Source organism: Crocuta crocuta, unplaced genomic scaffold, assembly GCF_008692635.1.
Source record: "Crocuta crocuta isolate KB4526 unplaced genomic scaffold, BGI_CrCroc_1.0 scaffold13, whole genome shotgun sequence".
Lineage (NCBI taxonomy): Eukaryota > Metazoa > Chordata > Mammalia > Carnivora > Hyaenidae > Crocuta > Crocuta crocuta.
Window position 1 is genome coordinate 57,840 of NW_027530007.1, and position 23,353 is coordinate 81,192.

At 54.2% G+C, this 23,353-nt stretch overlaps 1 protein-coding gene across 1 annotated transcript in view; it reads left to right on the forward strand.

The window, feature by feature from the left end:
* Window positions 1-19,530, forward strand: part of DHRS3 (dehydrogenase/reductase 3) — a 39,779-nt gene extending 20,249 nt beyond the window's left edge. Inside the window, exons 2-6 of the mRNA XM_077763776.1 lie at window positions 10,693-10,836; window positions 11,549-11,668; window positions 12,019-12,257; window positions 16,817-16,942; window positions 19,014-19,530. Coding sequence (XP_077619902.1) covers window positions 10,693-10,836; window positions 11,549-11,668; window positions 12,019-12,257; window positions 16,817-16,942; window positions 19,014-19,098 — 714 coding nt within the window. The 3' untranslated portion in view covers window positions 19,099-19,530. The remainder of the gene's footprint in view (window positions 1-10,692; window positions 10,837-11,548; window positions 11,669-12,018; window positions 12,258-16,816; window positions 16,943-19,013) is intronic.
* The last annotated feature ends 3,823 nt before the right edge of the window (window positions 19,531-23,353 follow it).

The window sequence follows — 23,353 nt, forward strand, 5'->3', positions numbered from 1 at the left end:
CTAGCAATTCTGGCCCCAGGCTTCCCGCTCCCGGGTTTTGCCAGGGTTTTGCCAAGCGTGGTCTAAGGGGAGACAGAAGAAGGTGCAGCCCTTGGGCTTGTAGGCTGTCCATGCTTGTGAAAAGAAACATCAGCCCTTGAGTTTCTGGCGGGAAGTGAGAAGTTGTTCCGCTCTTCCTTAGAGTCTGTCTTTGAGATGGTGTCCCTGGAGGGTTTGGTCCTGGCACCAAAAAGATTCACAAGCATCACACTGTGGGATGAGATGAGGACTTAGCCCAGTTGTCATACTCGGTTTCTGTATAGTTGCTGAAGACATGGCTCTTGGCAGGTGGAAGTATTAGGTTTCTGTGTGTGGCGGGGGAGGGGGGTGTGGCTCTCAGGAACGTAAGGCTTCCATCATGGAGGGAGATGTGTGTCCCAGAGACCAGAAGCGATCTGGAAAGTAAGAAAGCAGGGACGTGCACACACATGTCCATGGCATCTTTGTCCATAACTGCCAAAACGTGCAACCAAGAGCCCCTCCATTAAGTGAATGGATTAATAAACCGAAACCTTCAAACAGTGAGATACTATTCGGCACTAAGGAAAGGAGCCGTCAAACCACGAAAACACACACGGAGGCCCCCTCACTGTATGTACTAAGTGAAAGAAACCAAGCTGAGAAGGCTAGCTACCGTGATTCCAACGATATGACATTCTGGGAAAGGCCAAACCATGGAGGCCTTAACTGTGTCGGTGTGGGTTGATCAGTTGTAACCAGTGTACCACTCTGATGGGGGACGTTGGTAATGGGGGAGGCTGTGCATGACGGGGTGCAGGGGAGTTGTGGGAACTCTCTGTACCTTCCTCCCAATTTTGCTACGAACCTAAACCTGCTCTAAAAAAATCAAACCTTAAAAAAAATTTTTTAAAAGCCTCTAGTGGCCCTATGTGAACTGTGGATCAAATATGTATTCTTGATCCCAGAGGTCAAGGGCAGTATGTCATTAGACTCGACCTCAGCCTGTCCATGCTGTCACCCTCTCCTGGGAGCTCCAAGGTAGCCTAGGCTGCTGCTTTCATTTCTCCAGGACCACACTTACGTGGCTGCCCCGTGGAAGGGCTCTCCCCTCTTCTCTGTGTGTGTCTCTCTTCTGTCTCTTATAAGGACCCCCGCCTTTGGATTTAGCAGCCACCCTAATCCAGGGTGATTGCGTCTCAAGATCCTTAACTTGATTCATTACATCTACAAAGACCCTTTTTCCAAATAAGGTCACATTCACGGGTGTTGGGGGTTAAGAATTGGACGTAACTTCTTGGGGGGACACAAGTCAAGCTGTTATGCCCCTCCCCGGGGCAGTAGTGAGGACCTCATCCACAGGGTCCAGAGCAGGGCCTGGCACACAGCGAGCGCCCAAGAAACGTTAGCGGTGGCGGCGGTGAGCACCCACCATTCCCCTTCTTGCCCGCTGAGAGAACAGGGGTGCTCCTGGCACACCCCTCCCCCCTCACTGGCCCCAGGCACTGTGCTCCATCGTGCTCAGGGACAGTGGGTCCTATCCTCACCTGCTCCCCAACCTCAGCCTCTAAAGGCCCCCAGTAGCCTGGCAGAGGGGTGAGGATCCTCACTGTCACCCATGGAGCAAATTCTTGGTCAGCAGGACCATGTGCTTACACGGTCACGGGGCAGCGGCTTCCCTTCCTTCCCCGAGAGGTGGACACCTTGCCGTCCAGCCCTTGTGTGGTGTGCGCTCAGTGACAACTGTGCGGTGGATACATAAGGCCCTTTGTGGGGTCACTTTGCTCCTACAGGTGAAGTTCAGTGGCCGAGGGCACCGGGTTGGGCATCAGACCCAGCAGGTTGGAGTTCCGGCTCTACCGCCTACCAGCTGAGTAACGCTGGGCATATCACATAGCCCCTCCATGCCTCAGTTTCCTCATTTTCAGACTGGGCATAGTGCCTCCCTTCTAGAGCTGCCAGAGCACAGGGAGGGGGGTCCCCGTGGCAGGTTCCGCATGCCATTCCTGGTTCTCCCCGCGGCTCCCACGGGCCAGCTCCCAGCGGGACCTGGGCGGAAGGAAGTCTCTGTCCGGCTCCAGGCTGTGGTCAGGGCCTCGTGGGAGGAGGACACTGCTGCCTGATCTAATCTGAGGAGCTTCCAAACGATCTGCTCCTACAGCTGAGCTGGCGATAGCCAGAACGTTCTGGGCAGGCGCAAACAGGGAGCGAGGCCAGTGCGAGCCTGCTCTGCCCGTCACTGAGCAGCTCGGCAGCGCAGGGACGGGAAGGGGGAGCCGCCGCCAGCCTCAGTCCCCAGCAAGGAGTCCAGTGCCTTTGCCGCCAATGACCCGCTGGGGTCACGCGTCAGTGGGGGGACCCAGACGGCGACCCGGAGGCTACACAAAGGGCAGTGTGCGGACGGGTGCACGCACAGTGCAGAAAACAGGGCTCCCGGGAGAGAAGGTGGAAAGATTAGAAAATCCGAAACGTCTCACGGGGTAACCCATCACTGTCGTTGATTCTGAAGGGTTGTCTTTGAAAGAAGGGTTGGTGGGCTGCTTGCCTGTGTGGGGGTGACAGGCCAGCACTGCCGACGGGCGAGAGCTGGAGGCAGCTGGTTGGGGTTCACTCCTAGAAAAAAAAAGCTTCTGTGCTGGAGAAGAAAGGGCTCAGGATCCAGAGCGGGACTATTCAAGCTTCGTTTTATTTTTTAGCAACAGAATCTGTATAGAGATGGCTGTTCTAGAAGACGGATAAAGTGACAGTGCTCTGAATGACCCGGGTGGGGGGAGGGGCCGGGACACTTTGGACCAGTTCTCCCGCCCCTCAGCAGCCCTAGAGGCCCCTCACTAGATTCCCCCGGATTCCCGTCAGCACGCCTCGGGAAGTCCTTGCACAGCCTTGACGCTGGTCACCTTTGTGGGCCAGGAGTGTGGACAAAGAAGGGTCTCGGAAGTCGGGCGGAAGGATGGACATGGAGAGGTCGCAATGATTCTGCGCTTCTGCCCCCGTTAAGGCTGCGTCTAGGAGCAAGGCAGCGAAGCCCCGGTGGGGGTCTTCCAGGCATCTGTCACCCCTGTGATTCCAGTTTTATGGGGGGTGGGAGAGTGGGATCTTCCGCGAGCAAGGATCTATTTCTGTCCCCGAGTTAATAATGATAATAATAATAATAAGAGCTAACATTTGTCATGTCCTTTCTTCATCTTCCCAACCACCCTTTGAAATAAATAACCTTAGGGGCGCCTGGGTGGCTTAGTTGGTTAAGCGTCCGACTTNTAACCTTAATTTATAGAGAGGTTCAGTAGGTTTTCTAAGTTTGTGTAACTTCTGAGGGTAGAGCGGAGACTTGACCCCAGTTGTTTCTGGCTCCTGAGCCTGTGTTCTAGCCATTTTTCTCAAAAGATAGAGGGTCTCTTTTTGGAAATGGGCAGGACTGTGAAAGAGGGGAAAGCTTAAAATTTAACTTAACGCTGGAGAGCGCGTGTCTCTCTCCCAGCGGCACCGGCCCGCACCCCTGCGCACCGCCCCTTCACCCCTTGCTGGTCGCACGAACCTCTGTGGTTTGCTCGTTCCCATCAAGCCACAAGGATGGGTTTTTATGAACGTCCTCCCGCTGGAGGTGCTAAGAGTGAAGGGGAGCTGTGCACCCTCAAAACTATGACCCTCCCACCCCACCCCACACCCCTGCCATAGTTTGGGGTCTCTGGTGGCTGTTTTCTTCCTCCTGGGAAGCCAACTCAGCACCACTTTGCTCCAAGACATGGGGCCCACGAGACATGAGCTGTTCTGCCAAAGACCTTCCGAGGGACTTAGATCTTTCCAGGGCTGCCAATTATAAACAGATGCTCCTCCTGGGACCCGCCCGGAGACCACCCAACTCACGTCACTGGGAAGGGGGACCGTGTTCTCTGCAGCTGAACTCCAGCAGTGAATGCCAAGTGCGGGCCTGCATGCAAGCACCTCTGGGTAAAGAAGGCAAAGCTCGGGGGAGAAGAGTCACTCACTGTTCTCTGGTCAGCAGATTTCTTTCTAGAGACCTCCGTGGTCTAGAGACTGGGCCAATGCCACGTGACGGTGTTCTTTGGCTTCTACTCTTGCTGGGTGCTGAGGTTACCAGCGAGTAGAATGGATAGAACTCCCCAGAGGACCTTGCGAGCTTGTGCGGGAGGCAGGGGTGTGCACGCACAAAGGTCAGTGTTGGCAGCTGGGAATGGGAGCCTTGAGGCACACTGCACTGGTGCTTCTAAGTGGTGTGACCTTGGGCAAGTCATTTTACCTGCCTGAGCCTCGCCTGCAGAGTGGACAGAGTTAACCATACCCACTCACGGAACTGTAAAGATGAAAGAAAAAACACACAGAGGGTACCCAGCCTATATAGTGACATTGTTATTGTCGAAAGGATCGAAGGAGCAGCCNACCTGTAGAGTGGACAGAGTTAACCATACCACTCACGGAACTGTAAAGATGAAAGAAAAAACACACGGAGGGTACCCAGCCTATATAGTGACATTGTTATTGTCGAAAGGATCGAAGGAGCAGCCAGGAAAGCTTCACAACAGAGGGGGTCATTCAAGCAGGGTTCTGCAGGATGAATAGGAGTCTGCAAGTAGGCTTGGCATTTAAAGCCAAGGAAAACAGCGTGCTGGGCACTGTAAGGCCGCAGGGAACTCAGAACGAGTGAGATTTATTCCCCACCATCCAGGAGACGAGATGTAGATGGGAAATGGCGATGACAACACACTTGAGGCCAAGTTCAGTGCGTGGTGTGTGGGTGTCAGCCTGCACCTGTGAGCTTCCTCACTCCTCCTCACAACAATGGGGAGAGAGATCCCAACGGACACTCCCCTCACAATGGATGGGAGCTCGGAAGAGGCAGAGCCAGGGGCCAGGGGAGCAGGCAGGGCTTGGACCCGTGGTGCTGAGTTACCTGTGTGTCAGTGATCTGTTTGCAGGGTGATCCGTGGGGAAGCTTTTTATTCTGCGTAACTTTTTGAAGATCTTAAATGACAGTAGTTTTCTTTAGAGACAGTTTTCCCAAAAGAGGCATAAAGGAGCAAAGGATAATCAGCCACAATCCCGCCCCAGGACAACCCCCGCTCTTAGGTGGCCTGGCGACTTCCCTTAACCTGTTATGTTTTTAGAGTTGAGATTATCCTGTATGGACAGGGCTGCAGCTCTTTCCCTGAACATTAGATCCCTCAGAATGTTCCCATGTCGTAAGCGCTCATCGTTCTAAGGGCTGCAGATGAGGCTGTATTAAGAGACTGCTGTAATTTTCTCAGCATTTTGTCTCCGCGAGAAACAGTAATAGAAAGCATGTACCGAACACTAGTTGGGTGCCAGCTTCTGCATTCTTAGTCTCCACAGGACCCCATGAAGCAGGGACATGGCTTTTCTCCTACTGGGAGAGCGCATGCTTGTGAAAAACCTCTGTTCAAACCCCAGCTCTCTCACTCAGTTGCTGTGTGACCTCAGACAAGTTGCTCAGCCTCTCTGAGCTGCCGTTTCCTTGTGTCTACAATGGGCATAATACAGCTTCCTCATCAATTCCCAATTTGTGTACTTATTTTCTAAAGATTTATTTGTAAGTGATCTCTACACCCAATGCGGGGCTCGAACTCAACCTTGAGATCAAGAGTTGCACGTTCCACCGACTGAGCCGGCCAGGCGCCCCTCGATCCCCCAGTTTAGAGGAAGTTCCCCTTTTTGTTCTTTATCCCACCGCCATAATTTGTGTCCGACTGTCTTCTCGCCCGTCACTGTCTTCCCTCCCTGGAGCACGGGCTCCCTGAGGCAGGGACCGCATGGGTTTTGTTCTCCGTTGGGTCCCTAGCGCTGGGCACAGTGCCTGGTCTATATAGCAGGCCCTCCGGGCAGTCCTGGTGGGCAGACGGCTGGGGTTGCTGTGGACGCGGGGCGAGACAGAAGTCGGGGCTGGGCAGGCGCATTGGGAGGACACGGGGGGCTTCAGAGCGGGATGCTCAGAGCTCAGGATACCCCACTGCACCTGGGGGTCAGGGGTGCATCTGCCTGAGGTCAGGGGCTCCGGGTTCCACTCCCGCCTCCACTGCCCACGCAGGGTGACTTTGGGCAAGTCACTTAGCACCTCCGGCCTCACGGTCTCCTCAGCTGCAAGAAGCGGGTAACAGTGGCCTTCACCTTGGGGCTCCTCGGGCTCAGGCTGGCTGGAGCTGTGGTGAGGGCAGCTTTGAGGGAGAGAAGGGCAGGGGCCCCTGGCCAGACAGGGTGGCCGTGGCCTGGGAGGCTGGACGTCTTGGTCCCCTTCTCTCCACGCAGCCTGAAGGACAGGAGCTAACCGTTGACCCCAGAGAGGCTGGGAGGCCGCCAGTGCGAAGCCACCCCAGGCCCTCATTTTGTGAACCTGGCCTGAGTGAATCCCGGGCCCCCTGGCCGTCGCCAGCCGTCCCCTGTCCTGGGAGGGGCCCCTCCGCCCCCTCCTCTCCTGCTCAGCCCACGCTCCTCTCAGACGCCTGCCTCCTGCCCTCCCGTCCATTCCTCTGTTTGTCACTGGGTGGGACCTCTGTCGTGTCAGCTGCCCGGAGTCACCCCCCCGCTGACTCTGGGTGGGGACCGTGTGGGTAGACCTGCCGGGCTGAACCTGCCAGTTTCCTGGTCAGTGACTCTGGGTCCCCAGAGGGGTCCAGGCCGGGCACTGGAGAAGGAGGAGCCAGCAAGACACGAGCGAAGTTCTCGCCGTCACCTCCCGTCCCCAGAGGACCACAGCAAGGCACGCGTGGGCCTGAGCCTCTTTTTCATCTGAGACTCACCCCTTGCCCCCTTCAAGGGTCTCAGCCTCTGACTTGACTCTTCACCTCACAGCGCAGCCCCAGGATGGTTTTGAGGCTCTGCGGAAAATCTGGGTCTCGCCGAATTTTGGTCCAAGCCGAGTCTGTGTTGAGGGATCAGTGGCTCCGTCAAGGAAGATGGGATGGTCTCAGCCTTCATACGTCCTCCCCGCCCAACCCACCTGTGGCCCTGAGCTGTCATTCATTCACCCAGCGAACAGCACATGCTGTGCGGGGCTCTGGAATATGGAAATGAACAAGCCGGGATTGAGGGCCGTCAGGGGGGCTTCCAGCCCAGTGGGGGTGGGGCGGGGCCGGCAGAGGGTGGACCTGTCATCGCGCCCAGGAGAGCTGGGGGCTCTGAGCACAGGCGCCAGGAAGCCAGCCCACCGGGGCATCCTCAGCAGACCCCGAAAAGAAAACGGCCCCTGCCCGTGGAAAATGAGCGGACACAGCGCTCGCTTTGCCCCCTCGCCCCAGCCCGTTTCCCTCTTCCGCGCATTCTTCCAGCCACACGGACTGTCCTGGCCTCCCTGATTTCCCGACGGCTGGTGTCCTGGGCAGACCAGGGGCGGGCTAGACCTGACCCTCCTTGCCCTACCTGAGAACTGAGAGGGGCCAGGTCAGGAAGAGTTAGTTAATCTGGCCGGGAGCCCCGGGTGCCCCTTCTGCCGGAACCCCCTTGCACACCTGCGTGTGCTGAGAAGCAACCCAAGGTTGCCTCCTGTGCGCGTCGCCGCTCCGGACCCTCTGAGGTGCTTGCGTGTGCTCCCAGGATCCCTGCACCTGCCACGCACCCCAGCTTTCAGCTTCCCTTCTCTTTCCTCTTGTCCAGAAATTCTCAGAGTCCTCAGAGGCACTGCCTTCTGCCAGACCCTAAGGAACCGTGTAGACCCTGTGGTCCTGTGGGGATCTGGAGGTGGGATAGGGTTGAGCAGGGGCCAGGGGAGGAGAAAGGAGGCCAAAGATTACCTTCACCTCCTCAGGCCAACATATTCAGAATTAGATGGAGGGTGCTTGGATGGTGAGAGAGAGGGTGGGTAGAAGGAAAGAAAGGAGAGGTGGATGGGTGGATGGATGGATAGATGAGTGGATGAATGGATGGAAAATGGATGAGTGGACTGATGGCTGGCTGGACGGATGAGTGAGTGGATGGATGGATGGATGGATGGATGGATGAATGAGTGGATGGATGGATGGATAATGGATGAGTGGACTGATGGCTGGCTGGACGGATGAGTGAGTGGATGGATGGATGGATGGATGGATGGATGAATGAGTGGATGGATGGATGGATAATGGATGAGTGGACTGATGGCTGGCTGGACGGATGAGTGAGTGGATGGATGGATGGATGGATGGATGGATGAATGAGTGGATGGATGGATGGATAATGGATGAGTGGACTGATGGCTGGCTGGACGGATGAGTGAGTGGATGGATGGATGGATGGATGGATGGATGAATGAGTGGATGGATGGATGGATAATGGATGAGTGGACTGATGGCTGGCTGGACGGATGAGTGAGTGGATGGATGGATGGATGGATGGATGGATGAATGAGTGGATGGATGGATGGATAATGGATGAGTGGACTGATGGCTGGCTGGACGGATGAGTGAGTGGATGGATGGATAGATGGGTGGGTGAACAGACAGACAGACAGACAGATGGGGTGACAAGGGAGGATGGAAGGAAATTGGGGTGATAAGGACTACAAGTGGAGGATGCTTACACCCAGTTGCCTTCCAAGATGTTTGTTTTCTTCTTCCTGAAGCGAATCTCCCTGCCTCCCCTGAAGGAACATATTCTAAGTCTGTTTTTAGTTCAGTAGACAAGAAAGTGTCCCTTGGAGGCTGTCTAATTGCAGTCCGTTCACCCTTGAAGGACTTTTGCGGTCATGGAAAGCCACTGATGGAATCCTTCCTTGTAAAACACTTCCTGTATTTTAAGACTTAATTATAAGAAATAAAGTGGTTGGACTAGGTGGGTCTTTCCCAGGGATGTTTCAGGGGGTGAAAAGTCCCTTTTATTATCTTTTTAAAAATATTTCAGGGGCGCCTGGGTGGCTCAGTCATCTGACTCTTGATTTCAGCTCAGGTCATGACCTCATAGCTTGTGAGATCGAGCCCCAAGTTTGGGCTCTGCGCTGACAGCGTGGAACCTGCTTGGGACTCTCTCTCTCCCTCTCCCTCTGCCCCTCCTTTCTCTCTCTCTCTCTCTCTCTCAAAATAAATGAACATGTTTTAAAAGTTCCGAAAGTTTTTAAAGCACTAAAAAAAAAAAAACAAGTCCATTGGAGAACACCAGCTCTCTTTTTTTTCTTTCCTAATAAGGCAAAGCCCATTGCTTTATTCAGGTTATTTGTACATTCCAGCAAGTTTGGGAACACACCAGTTCTTTTGTGTATCCTGACAGCTACTCCCATTGGGGGCCCTTTCTGCTTAAGTTAAGGTTCTGAGATTTTAAGGTGTACAGTTGATAGAACTGTTCCCACCACCAGCTGCTTGTCTGGTGACTTTTCTCTCTACTGTGTCACCAAGCAGACTGGAGAATCCATCAGATTCCGGGCTGGTGTGATTGGAGCCACCTCTAACCTCCACTTGAAAATGCCTGCTTGCTCGATGCAACCTTGCTGTGCTCATTAGTTTCTTCTAGAGGGAGAAAATCTGTAGTTGGACGTGAAATGTCTTCCTTGTGAAGAAACCTAGTTTCACACACGGGGTACCATGTTGGGTTTCATTTTTCAAGGAGGAATTTCACTGGTAATTTTAGAAAAAAGGAAGAAACAAAAATAGAAACCCGTTAGACCAATCCCTGAGAAAACTTCATCTCTTCCTTTTTCTGATGCCTTCCAGCCCCTGCCTCGGTCCCCCTGTGCCGACGAAGCTGAATCTTATTAGGGTTCTTAGTACCCTGTCTTCTGACCCTTTTACCAACAGGGGCCTCTCTGGACCCAGGGATGCATCATGTCATGGGGAGGTGGGTTGTTCTTGCTTAGGGCAAGGTTGAGAATGAACCAGGCTTCTCTTCTGAGCCTTTTATGGCCAGCCATTCATAAATTTGTCCAACCTTGTTAGAGTCCATTCATTGCCCCTCCCAGGGTCTCCTCCTAGTGCAATGGGTCCCACATTTATTACCTGTGGGGATGACAGCATTTCCTTCTCAGTGGGAGCGTCGGTGCCTATCTTCTCACCTTCTTCCCAGTAGGACCACAGCTAGGTGGGGAGTCCACTTCGCCTCTGTGGGCCTCATGGCCAGGACTTTCCAGTCCATTCTGGAGGCTGGTGCTCATAAACCCGGCTCCAGACCTAATGGATGAGAAGGCCAGCTTGTTCCTGAGAACATTCTGGAACACCATACAGAGGGAGTGCTGTCGCTCCAGACTATGTAGGGTAACTAGAGTCTGTTTGGTGGGAGGCATCCTGTTGAAAGGAATGTATAAGAAAGACTTGTAGGGGCGTCTGGGTGACTCAGTTGGTTAAGCGTCTTCAGCTCAGGTCATGATCTCGCAGTCTGTGAGTTCAAGCCCCTCGTCAGTCTCTGAGCCTGGAGCCTACTTCCAATTCTGTCTCTCTCTCTCTCTCTCTCTGCTCTTCCCCTGCTCACATTCTGTCTCTGTCTCTCTCTAAAATAAATAAACATGAAGAAAGACTTGTAAATAACGCATCAATCGACTAGTCATAAATGGGCTCAGAAACTGTCTGTTCACTTCAGAATAAGCTCTATCCCTTTAGAAAGTCATATTGTTAATGTGCCTGGCACACTGTCTTTGAATGGAATCGGGGAGGCTTGCTACTTGACTTGCCAATTACTTGGGCAAACTGCTTAATTTCTAATGCCAACTGTTGAATCGCGATGGCTCATTTAATCATCCTGTTTGGTGCTGTCATCCTCTCCTTCCAGATTGTTCTCTGGGGCCGGACTGAGAAATGCCTGAAGGAAACGACAGAGGAGATTCGGCAGATGGGCACTGAGTGCCACTACTTCATCTGCGACGTAGGCAACCGGGAGGAGGTATACCAGACAGCCAAAGCTGTCCGGGAGAAGGTGAGTGCCCAGGAGGGTCTGTCCTGAGCTTGGCTGGACACAGGACAATAGCCAGAGAACATTCTCACCTACCTGGCCTGGGAGAGAGCATTGCTAAAGGCAGAATGGCTGTTTTGGGGGCATGTTTGGGGACTGTCCGAGAAGCTGGCCCAAGCTGTATGTGCATGTCTGTGTGTGTGTGTTCGTGTGTGTGTGTGTGTGTGTGTGTGTGTGTGTTGTTTGGGGCAGGGATTAAGGGTGGGGGTTGATTACATAACAGGGATAATCACCTGTTGTCCCCTTTGGAAGTTTAGACCTTGTGAGTTTCTTGGGGGCGGGGGGCAAATGCCCCATCCCCCTGTCCCGTCCCCCTCTGGAAAGATCCTTCTCCTGACTCCCGCCACCTGGTCACCCAGAATGTATCAGTGAGCTCCAAAAGAGCAAAACCCATCCTGTTTGGTATCTGGCACACGGTAAATGTTAAGTGCTTCTATGTAACAATAACCTCACTTACTATTAAACACGCTCTGTGCCACAAAGTATTTCTAACCTTCAGATCAACCCTGGTACGGCCATCAGCTCCATCTCACCAATCCAGATTGATGCTCAGAGACATGAGGTGGCTGTCCAGGGGCACACAGCCGGTGTTGAGGGGGCAGGTCTCTCCCCTGTGGGTGCAGGCCACCCAGCAGGACCAGCTGCCCTAACGGCCCTGCGGCCCCCTTGCCCACAGGTGGGCGACATCACCATCCTGGTGAACAACGCCGCCGTGGTCCATGGGAAGAGCCTGATGGACAGTGACGATGATGCCCTTCTCAAGTCCCAGCACATCAACACTCTGGGCCAGTTCTGGGTAAGGGCAGTCCTGGGCCACAGCCGGTCCTGGGTGTGACAATGACGTGTCCTGCCCTCCTGGGTGCTGTAGGGGAGTGGGGAGAGGCTCACCGGGGCTTGAGCTCAGGCCAGGGGGATGTCGGAAGACAAGGTGGCCAGGTAAGAGCAATGCCAGCCCCAGGAGACATCTGGACATAGAGAAATGTGGAGCTCAGTGCCCTGCAGTGGGCGGGCCTCGGCCCCCTCCCGTCCCAGGAGAGCTCAGTCACGGACTGATGCATGTGCCCAGGGTAGTCGTGCCCCCCAGAAGCTTTAGAGGGGCTGCTGGAGGCCGCCGCAGCTCCACACTGACCTCCCACCCACCCACAGACCACCAAGGCCTTCTTGCCGCGCATGCTGGAGCTGCAGAATGGCCACATCGTGTGTCTCAACTCCGTGCTCGCGCTGTCTGCCATCCCCGGTGCCATCGACTACTGCACGTCCAAAGCCTCGGCCTTCGCCTTCATGGAGAGCCTGACTCTGGGGCTGCTGGACTGCCCGGGCGTCAGCGCCACCACCGTGCTGCCCTTCCACACCAGCACCGAGATGTTCCAGGGTATGAGGGTCAGGTCAGTGAGCCGGGGACGCCCCGCCCCCAAGCCGAGCCCCACAGCAGATCGGGCCAGGACATGCTCAATACGCACGGAGCTAACGTTTATAAATGTCACGGAAGCCCTTTATCTTTGGTTTTGCGGTCTCTTGCCTGATTCTCTATGTGCAAGGCGGTGGGACACTGTAGTGGCTCAGGGTCTTGCGGCTAAGGTCAGGGAGCTCTTACAAACTATCGGTGCTACATGCATGCAGTGTAATACTCCCCAGGAGAACAGAGCCTTAACACATGAAGAGCGTGGATGGATCTCAAATGTTATGTGGAGCGAAAGAAGCCAGACACTTTAAAAGAGTGCATTCCAGGGGCACCTGGGTGGCTCAGCTGGTTAAGCGTCCGACTTCGGCTCAGGTCATGATCTCGCGGTTTGTGGGTTCGAGCCCCGCACCGGGCTCTGTGCTGACAGCTCAGAGCCTGGAGCCTGCTTCAGATTCTGTGTCTCCCTCTCTCTGCCCCTCCCCCACCCACACTCTCTCTCTCAAAAATGAATAAATGTTAAAAAAATTTTTTTAAAGAGTGCATTCTGCACGAATGCACTACGGGAAACTCTAGCACAGGCAAAACCAGGCCAAGGTGATAGAAATTAGAATGGCGGCCATCTCTGGAGGCATGGGGACATAGCCTGGGAGGAAGCACAAGGGAACATCCTAGAATATTTAAAAATGCTCTCTCTTCCTGATCCAAGTGGCAGTTACGTAGGTAAAAATTAATCATGCTATACAACTTAAGATTTATTTCCACTTTTTATTGTATGCAAATTATAGCTCAGTTTAGAGGAATACTGAAGCCCAACCCCCTCTCCTCTGGGCCAGTGGGACTCCAGGGGAATGGGAACTACTGGTTGAGAGCTCATGCTCACCTCCCCGCAGGTGGCTGACTCACTTATACCTGTATTGTACCATGTGACCCTGGGTCCAATTAGTTCCCACTGCAGCCTTCATTGCTCATCGATAAACGGGAGGATGAGTGGGGCGCCTGGGTGGCTCAGTCAGTTGAGTGTCCAGCTGTGGCTCAGGTCATGATCTCACAGCTCATGAATTCGAGCCCCACATCAGGCTCTCTGCTGTCAGCACAGAGCCCCAGTGAGCCCACTTTGGATCCTCTGTCCCCCTCTCTTTCTGCCCTTCCCCTGCTCATGCTCTCTCTCAAAAACAAATAAACATTCAAATTAAAAAAAAATAAAATGGGATGATAAGGATGTCCACACCTAGGGTTCTGTGATAAGAATAAAATGGGATCTGGCATGGATACTGCATGTGTATATAGTAAGTGCCCAATAATGATGCTGTAATGATGTACAGTCATGAAGGGGCATAAAGTTAGAGACAGACGACAATGGGGAATTATCCAACAACTACTTTCCTTGCTTTTACAATGCAGCATATAATAATAGATTTGCCTTCTAAATTATACACATCAGGTTTTTCCACACATGACGATGGCGTGGACAGTCATCGCGAGAATTTAATGAGACGGTTGGTGGAAGGCATTTAGCATAGCATGAGCCATGTGGGAATCACTCCGTCCCCCTTAGCTGTTAGTATTGAGAATGATTTGGTCATCCTTGCTTCTCTACACTTGTGAAATCTTGAGCCAGTCTTGCTACCTCCCTGAGCTTAACTTTGCTCATCTGTAAAACAGTGGAAACAATATTTCCCTCTGGGGGTCTTTGGGAAGATTACAAATAATACATGTGAGGCAGCTGGTGCAGAGCCGGGCATTCTAGATGCTCAGTAATGAATGCATGTGTGATTCCTCTTCCTATCCGATCATACTTTTCATGTGCCACAGAAATCCATATTTCCACCTGACTCACATGCAAATGATCATGGATTCTGTGTTTAGAGGCTTAATGGCAGTTAATGTTCCATATTGGTGCGACCCCCCTNTCTTGGTTTGGTTTCTTTTCTTCTGGGCATACAAGAGGTGCTCAGTAAATGTCTACTGGATGGAAAAGGAGCGGGCGCAATCCAGGGCTTCAGTTGGGCTCCAGAGCACAGAAGTAGGTGGGACATCAGCGGACCTCTCTCGCTGTGTGCCTGTCTCCTCTTCTGGTAGTTTCCTCTTTATGACTTGAAGGAAATGCAAGACAGTGATTCAGAGTTTGGGCCCAGACAGCTGAGGACCAAATCCCAGCTCTGTGTGACCTTGGACAGGTTACTTAGCTTTTCTATGCCTTGGTTTCGTCTTTAAGGAGGGATTGATAATGTCCCCCCTTCTTCACAGGTTAGATGAGCTCCTAGATGTGAATCACCTAGCCTGCCTGGCAAGTCGTAAGCACTAGGGGAAGGTCAGTTACCTGGGGTTGTGCGGGGGAAGGTCGTAAAAGGATGATTGATGTTTAACCAACTCCCATTTCCTAAAAGAAAAGGAAAGAAAGAAAGAAGAGAAACATCGGCTTCCTCTCCAACCATGATTCACAGCTTCCCAGGGTTGAGGGGAGGTAGAGACCGATGTTTAGGACAAAACTGATGGTTTTCTGGCAAGAACGGCCATGAACGAGCTGTTGTTTGCACGTTGCTATGTATTGATCTTGTTCTGAGTCCCAGCCACAACAGCTACTTTACAAACGCTGTTGCACTTGGCCCTCAGCAGCGCTGAGAGAGAGCTCTTATCCCCACTTCCCAGACGTGGGAACTGAAGCTCAGAGGAGCAAGGCTACCTGCCCAGGGCCACACAGACGGGGATTGGCCGAGCACGCTTCTTCGGCAAGTCTTCTCCCGCCTCCGTGGGAATACTAGCCCCTCCGGTTCCCTGTACACCCATCCCGCCCACCAGGAGGGGAAGGAGAAAGTCTCCAGTGCTGGCCTTCTCTGTCGGGATCCCCTGCAGGATGTTACTAGGAAGGGCCCCCCTGTACCCACAGAGCTTAACCCTCTCCATCCTGTCTTCCCTTCCCCCACGTAGCCAGCAGGACGGGCCCTGGTTGGGGCTGGAAAACCAAACCGTTCGCCATGTCTGTACGGCTCCTCGACACATGCGTCTCATTAGGCCCCCGGGGGCCGCCCTTCCAGGCTGCAGAGCCGTGAGCACCTTAGCGGCACATTGGGATAGCAAAAGAAGCTCGTGGCGGGGAGGGCGTGGGGGGAGATCGGCGGGTTCTCGGAGACCGACCGAGCCCCTGCTGGGGTCTCCAGAGTTTCCTTTGCCCAGGTGACATCAGCTCCCAGTGACTCATCACCCTAAGTGCTCCTGCTACCTGAGCGCAAGCCCTTCGTGGGATCCAGGTCAGCCCTGCGCCTACAGGCCCACGAAGGATGGGGGGACAAGCTGTGAATGAGGACGGGGACAGAGCTGTGGCCTGGGGCTCATGCTGGCCTGGCTTGAGCCCTTAGGGCCCCGCCTTCTCCCCAGAGCTTCAGCCCCCTTCTCTCTGAACTGGAGCAAAAGCTTTCTGTTGCGTTTAGCTCAGGCCCTGACACTTAGGGAACATCATCACTGTGCGGGTCTCAGGTCAGAGGCCTCCGAACAGGCCTGAGAAAGCTCCCTGGCGTCTGCTTTTTCAGTCATTCATTCATTCACCAACCCAGTGGAAGGTGCCCTGTATATGTTTGACTGGCTCAATTGGCGAATCAAGAAATCAAGGAGGGGACCAGCAAGCGGGGCATTCGGGGAGCAGCAAGTCGTTCAGGGTTCATCGGTTCAGCAAGCATTTATCGAGCTCCCACTACATACCAGACACGGCACACCAGGGGATAAAACAGGGAGCAAGACCGACCAGACCTCTGCCCTGTGGCTCTCACAGTCTGACGGGGGAGACAGGCCACGGACAAGCAAACAAGCAGACAGGCGAGGCCGAGCGGTAAATGTGGTCGAGGGGGTTAGCAGGGGGAGATCAGAGGCCACCCAGAGTGGACGGGCCGAGAACCGGGACAGCTGGCCAGAGGCCCTGAGATGGCAGGGAGCTGAGGCGACAGAAACAAAGAGGTTGGCCTGGATTTCGGGAGCAGAGTGACAAGGGAGAGGGGTCAGGCGGTGGGCAGCACCCAGATTCAGCAGGGCTGTGGGCAGTGCTGGAGAGGGTCTGAGCCGGGCAGCAGCAGGAGCTGAGTGACATTTTATTATTTTTTAAAATGTCTATTTTGAGAGAGAGAGAGTGAGCCCAGGAGAGGGGCAGAGGGAGAGAGAGAATCCAGAACAGTCGACGTGGGGCTGGAACTCACAAACTGTGAGATCACATCCTGAGCCAAAATCAAGAGTCGGATGCCTAACTGACTGAGCCACACAGGCGCCCCTGGGTAACATTTTAAAGGCAGCATTTTGGAGAATGGGTCCCGGGGGTGGGCTCCAAGACCTCCACTCTCCAGGCGAGACTCACTGGGAAGAAGGGGAAGGAGGAACTCCTGACATTTCTGGGGCAGCGGGGTTGGGGGGGGTTTGGGGAGAGTGTTCCAAAGGGGACTCAAGTCTCCCAAACAGGAGAAGCCAGAGGGACGGTCCGCAGATGTTATAGCCATGGAGATGGTCCGTAGAGGAGCTTCCTTCTCTAGGAGAAACCCATAGTGTCTCATCCCGCACCAGGTTCCCCAACCTCTTCCCCCCGCTGAAGCCGGAGACCGTGGCCCGGAAGACGGTGGAAGCGGTTCAGCTCAATCAGGCCCTCCTCCTTCTCCCGTGGACAATGCATGCCCTCATTATCTTGAAAAGGTACGGGCTGGGGGAGAAAGCTTGGGGCCAGGCTCACCGGGGAACCCCCGCTGGGGAGAGGCAGGCGGGAGGAGAAAGCACATCTGTGATCGATTACTCATGTCTGCAGTGGACAGGAAACCAGCCTTTGTTAGTAACCGTATGAGAAATTAAAACGGAGAAAAATTGTTGCAAGGTTTATGTATTTATTTATATTTAAAAAATGGATCGATCAGCAGTAATAAATCCATTCCTTGTTAACATAAATACGATCTCGTTACAAAAAGTGTATTTTCCAAAAACTACTTAGTAGGAAGAATGGCGTTGTTTTGCATTTTTGGAAAGTTCTTTCTTTATTGCCTGACTTAACTGAAGACAACTGGATTCTTATATCTGCTTCTGAGTCTAATGGGTTGTGATGTCACATGTCACAGAGCCTTCAGAAAATTCAGCCGCACGCTATGAGAGAAGAGGGTGCAGCGGCAAATGTGTCTTAGGGTTATTACAAAAACGGGCCTCTGAAGAGATTTCGGGTGTCCCCTAAGTGTTCCTGGGCCACACTTTGAGAACCGTCATTCCTGAGACTGGTCCTTGACCCCCCGGGTTTCAGAAGTTCAATCTAATGGGGAAAACAGGGATTGCAATGTTAGGGATTCACAGAAATGCTCCCAGATGGGAGGTACCAGGACAGTATTTTCCAGGAAAATACACCAGGACGACCTCAGGAGGCAGGCTTTAAAGAAGAGATCTTCCTCCTTCAGAATTGGCTCAGCATCGCATTTCCTAGAACTTTTTAGACTTTGAGCAGCTCACCCTGCCCATCCCAGTCCCACAACGAAGGGGCCATTCCAGGTGCCCAGCTGAACACGGTGCGTTAGGGAGAGCTTCGGCCCCGGAGCCCCAGCTCGCCCAACCCCTCTGACCTGAAAGGCGCCCAAGTGCCTTCAGACCTCAGCTCCCAGGAGCCCAGGTTCCCCTCTGGCTGTGCGTCTATGGCTGAGGAGTGGCTCCAGCTGCAGGCCCAGAAGCTTCCTCACGGAGGGGGACACGTCAGCTAGTCCTTTGTTCTCCAAACTCAAAGCTCTTTCAGAGAGAGAGTAGAGGGGCGGGGGGCGTCTGGGGGCATTTGGGCCACATCTTTGCATCCTTTAGTCCATCCTGACTGCGGCTCTGACATGCTCCTTGGCTGCCTCTGTGAGCCCCTAGGAGGGTAGAGCTTCGTGTCCTCACCAGGATGAGGCCGCCACCCTCCACCTTGGACTTAGAAGCTTCTTAGAAACATTTTCTGAACATTTCTAGAAAAAAGCTGGTTTGTCTAGAACAGCTCAGTGCTTTCCACAGAAGGCTGTAGCCTGCATTTCCTGTTCTATCCTCTACTACTTTCCATGAGAAGCAGAGGCCACCCCCACTCCCACCCCAGGCACTGTACCCCCTTCCCACTCCCCTCAAAAGAAATCTTTACAAGCTCAACTCTAGTACTACCCCGCCCCCAGGGAGCCTACCAGATTCCTCTGGCTGGAAGGGAGCCTTTCCCATCCTGCACCTGGAGTGGTCCAGGGCCCTTCAATTTGATTCAGCAAATGGATTGGGGCCCCCTCTGTGCCGAGCCCCACACTGTGGGGCCGGGATCAGAGATAAAGTATCTGCCACCCATGGGCTTGCCAAAGAAGCAGCAAGGACCCTGCCAGGGCCCGCTGGGGAAGCACAGGGCCTTGGGGAGCCCAATGAGAGGCCTGGGGGTGAATCTGGGAAGTTTCCCCGGAGGAGGTGGTAACGGTGCTTAACTCCTCAATCCCACACAGCAAATATTTGTTGCATACGTGGCTTGTGAGAAGTAATTGATCTCCTGGATACCTATTGGCTCCAAGATGCTAAGAATGTGGCTTTGAAAATTTGTTTCCAGCAGCCACCTTTACCTTTACCTTGGAAACATTGTTTATCCACTGACTTGAAAGCCCTTCCTCCATGGCCGGGTGGGTGGGCGTGGCTTGAAGAGAGGGGTGGGGGCAGCGTTTGGGGACCCTGCTCTACTATGACCTGGTGGCTGGTGTCCTCACTGACTCTCTTCTCTTCTCCCTCCCCCCTCCCCCAGCATACTACCACAGGCTGCACTGGAAGAGATCCACAAATTCTCAGGAACCTATACCTGTATGAACACTTTCAAAGGGCGGACATAAAGGCAGGATGCAGAGACACGCTCGAAAGCCACGGAACCTGAGGGGGCCACGGCACGTGGGCACACCCCCATGTGCCTGTCCCTTGGCACACTTCTGCTGGGTGAGCAGGACTGCTCCTGTCCCCAGGAAGAGTCCGGGTGAACCCCCAGGCCAGCCCCAGGACCTTTGCACAGGACTGATGGGCGTAACTCTGACCCCCATGGGGAGGCAAGAAACCAGCCAGCAGCCACCTTGACACTTTCATACATTTCTGATTCTGTAGAGTTTATTGTTAAATTGCTTTTTGAGTCTAACCAGCCATAGCAGTGTGTATAGACTGTTTCCAGAAGGGTCTATACCCAGATGCTCTTTTCTTTCCAAAATCCACCCATCCTCCGCTTGTGCAAACTGGTTGTATGGCAGGAATGATAAATAAAGAGATGGTTTTTGTGAGTTCTTTTGTCGAAATCCCTGAACCCCTGGTCCTTGCCCTTTGGGAAGGGACTGATTCTGACCACGAGACCCCATCTTATAAGAGATAGTTGGTCTCCTCTGGGTCCCCAGCTTCTGGGAGTGGAGCGGGTGAGGAGCAGGCAGAGATGGCAAGAGGTATTGGCACCCCAGCCTGGGGTACACGGTTCCTTGCTGCTTCTGCCAGGTCCCTCCCAGCAGCCATGAGTTGGGGGACACTTTGCACCCCCCCCTCCGGTTCCCTGATACGACCTTAATGAACTGGTCTGAGGAGAGCTGCTCTCTGCTCTGCTACAGCCTTGCCAGGCACAGAGCAAGCAGCTCAGGAGAGCAGAACCCGTCCTTAGTGAGAACCCACTGTCTACTGAGCATGACTGGGTACTGAGAGGGCAGTGTTGCCAAGAAGCCAAAGTTCTGAAGACCGCCATCAATAGCCCAGTGTTAGGAGGGTGCTACGGGCCCCTGACCCAGACTGGACTGCAGGGGATAGAAGGGACACAGCAAAGGGGGCCCTGGGTGGCTCAGTCAGTTAAATGTCCGACTTGGGCTCATGTCATGATCTCACAGTTCATGAGTTTGAGCTGCTCATCAGGCTCTGTGCTGACCGCTCAGAGCCTGGAGCCTGCTTCGGATTCTGTGTCTCCCTCTCCTTCAAAAATATTTTTTGATGTTTTATTTATTTCTGAGAGAGAGAGAGAGACAGCGAGAACAGGGGAGGGTCAGAGAGAGAGGGAGATATAGAATCTGAAACAGGCTCTAGGCTCTGAGCTAGCTGTCAGCACAGAGCCCAACGCGGGGCTCGAACTCACGAACTGTGAGATCATGACCTGAGCCGAAGTCGGACACTTAACCGACTGAGCCACCCAGGCACCCCACTCTCTCCTTCAAAAATAAATAAACGTTAAAAAAGAAAAACAAAAAAACAACCAAGTGAAATAGCAAAGAACAGAGAAGTCTGGAATGGCAAAATGGACTGGGGCTCAGTCGGTGGGGAAAATTATGGCCAAGGAGACGGGAGAGATGCCCCATGGTGTGCCTGGTGTGTGCTCTTCTCTGCTGCAGCAAGCTCAGTAAACCTGACCTTGGGCAGGGGCACAAGTGGACAATGGCCTCTGTCCACATGGGTCTTGCAGGTGGACGGCCAGGTGCGGGGTGGGTGGGGGGCAGGCAGTGGAAGAGCTTCCCCAAGCCTGTGTAAGGCCAGTTAGCCTTACACACAACTCATGTTAGCAGAAGATTAATCTCATAGCTCAGTCTATTGTCAGTCAGGTCTGTGTGCAGAAATGCCAAGTCATGATTATATCCATTGTTCATGTAGTACCTGCCAAGTGGCCGCCAGGTTGAGGGCATCACAGTCTAACGGTTAATTATCCACTGCACCCGGCAGCAGCTCTCGGAAACCCCTTCCAGCAACTGCAATGTATATCAGCCAGGATACAACCCCAGGTCTCAGTGACTTCAACAACGGAGGCTTGTCTTATGACTGCCACCTGTCCTTCAAAGGTGGCTGTAGCTCTGCTCTGTGTCCTCTTCACCCTGGGAGCCTGGCTGAGAGAGGAGCCTCCATCTGGGACAATGTCTTGTGGCAGAGCTAGTAGACACACCTGACCACCCAGGATTGGCTCTGAAAGTTTCTGCCTGGAAACAGTGCGTGTCACTTCTGCTCACAGCTCATTGGCCAGAACAGGTCATGTGGTCCAGACTGCCATGAGTGTGGCTGGATATACAATCTCCATGGAGGAGTGGTCCATAATTTTGAACGGTTATGCAATCTGCCACACCGTGGAAGTTGTCCATAAGAATATAAGGAAAAAGTGAAACGTAGGCAGGGGGTGGAGGGAAGCCGATAGATGCTGTCCAGGGATATGGTGGCCTCTCAGTGGTACACACTGTGTCCTGAGCAAAGCCCCAAAGAAACGCTGGCCTTTTGTTGAGGTGGTATTGGAAAGATCGTTTTGTAGGTGAGAAAACAGACTCAGAGCAGGGAAATCACGTGCCCGGGTTCGTAGGGCTTGTAAACACCAGAGGCAGAATTTGAACCTGGCTCTGAGCTGCAAGCCCGTTCACAGCAGCAAGAGACACATCACCTTCGTTTTGGTGCTTGAGGACACGTGTCACAAAGTGGGGGGAGGGGAAGAAAGCTGCTAACGGCGTCCACCCGGCACCCTTGCCAGCCCGGTGAGGTCAGGCCTGGAACGTCCACGGGCTTGGCCTGCCGCTGTGCTGTCCCAGAACCACAGCCAGATGCCTGTCACCGGCTCCCACGGGGGACAGGTTCCAGGCAGGGGACACATCATGGGCAGGGATGGATGAGGAGGAGGAAGTGGCGAGCCCGTCTGCTAGCCAGTGAGTGTCCAGTGCGACTGCCGCCTTCCTGATCATCCATGGGCGGCAAGCAGAGTTCTGAGGTTACAGCTGGCTCCTGGCCAACCTTTTGGAGGGAATTTGACTCCGGAGGTTTCCACGAAATTGCATGCGACCTGCAGGCCAGGAAGACAGTGAGGATCCCAAGGGTCCGAGTGGACTCTGGGAGTGACAGGGCCAGCCAGCGGCCCCCGCCCCCCAACCAGGGCTTCATGAGAATGGAATTGGCTTGGCTGTGTGGGACCTCACATCTTCCCAGAGCCCCAGGGGCTCCTGCTGACAGCCAGCATGGCCGGGTCCCACCCCGACCCCTCCCTCTCTGCTGGGACACTTTTCAGTCTTTCTCTGGATCTCTTCCCAGAGGAACCAGGGAAAAAGCCTTGGGCAGATTCCCAGGAGGCCCTATCCTGGTCCCTCCCCCAGAATGGTCCGGGTGCTTGGAAAGCCTTGAGAGTGAGGGAGGAGATCTAATCCTGTCCCTGAGCTTAGCCAAGCCAATGAGAGTGACAAACACTGAACCCTGGCTCCCTGACCCCCGAGGGGCAGGACAGGGCATGCCAGCCCTGCAGAGGAGGCTCAGGCCCTGGGAAATGACCTAGTTGCCAAGCCGGAGGCCCCTCCCTATCTCCAAAGAGAGCCGGAGTGGAGGTGGGCACCAAGCCCAGGGAGGCGCCAGACCCGAGCCCATCCTGGCAGGGTGCCAGGGACCTGGTTATCTGGCCTGGCAAGTGGCCAAGAGCTGAATCCTGTGGTCACAGCCCCGCTCCTGGGGCCAGAACGCTTGGAGAAGCAGAGTCTCTCCTTCTCAGGCCAAACCGACGGCCGGGAGGGGCCAGGGTGACAGAAAGCTCCTGGGCTGACCACAGAGCTCAGCCCTACACCAAATACCGGCCCCCCCCCCAACAAGAGCTGTTCTGATGGGGCAGACAGCCCATCATGCTCCTGGAGGTGTCCCAGTCTGATGGGGAACCCGAAAGGGAGCCCGGTCACAAACAAATGAATCCTGCTGTCCGAGGGAAGAAAATGCTTGCAGGTGGGTGGATGGGGCCAGAGGGTGGGGGAGGGGCCGCTGGGGGTGCTGTCCTTCCACCAGGGTGGTGCCGCTGGGACGTCTCCCTCTGAGGGTGCTTCTCTGATTTCCAGGAAGGGGATCGTTAATAAGAGCCCAGCGGTCTATGTTTGTGAAGAGAACGTCGATATACAGTCACCCCTCACTTTAAGCAAAGCAGGGAGGTGATGACGGTGTCCCTCGGCACAGAAGGAAGTCTGGGAACCGCCTGTGGGCCCCCCAGTCACTCTGCATTCCCCTCCAGTAGGGTCCTCACACTAGGGTCCAATTTACCCACATTTGTTAACACCCTTCTCCTCCCAGACCGCGTGCTGTGGGGCAGAGCCTGGGCCTGGGGGCCGCTGCCCCCTCTCCCCTCCCATCCCCCCCCCC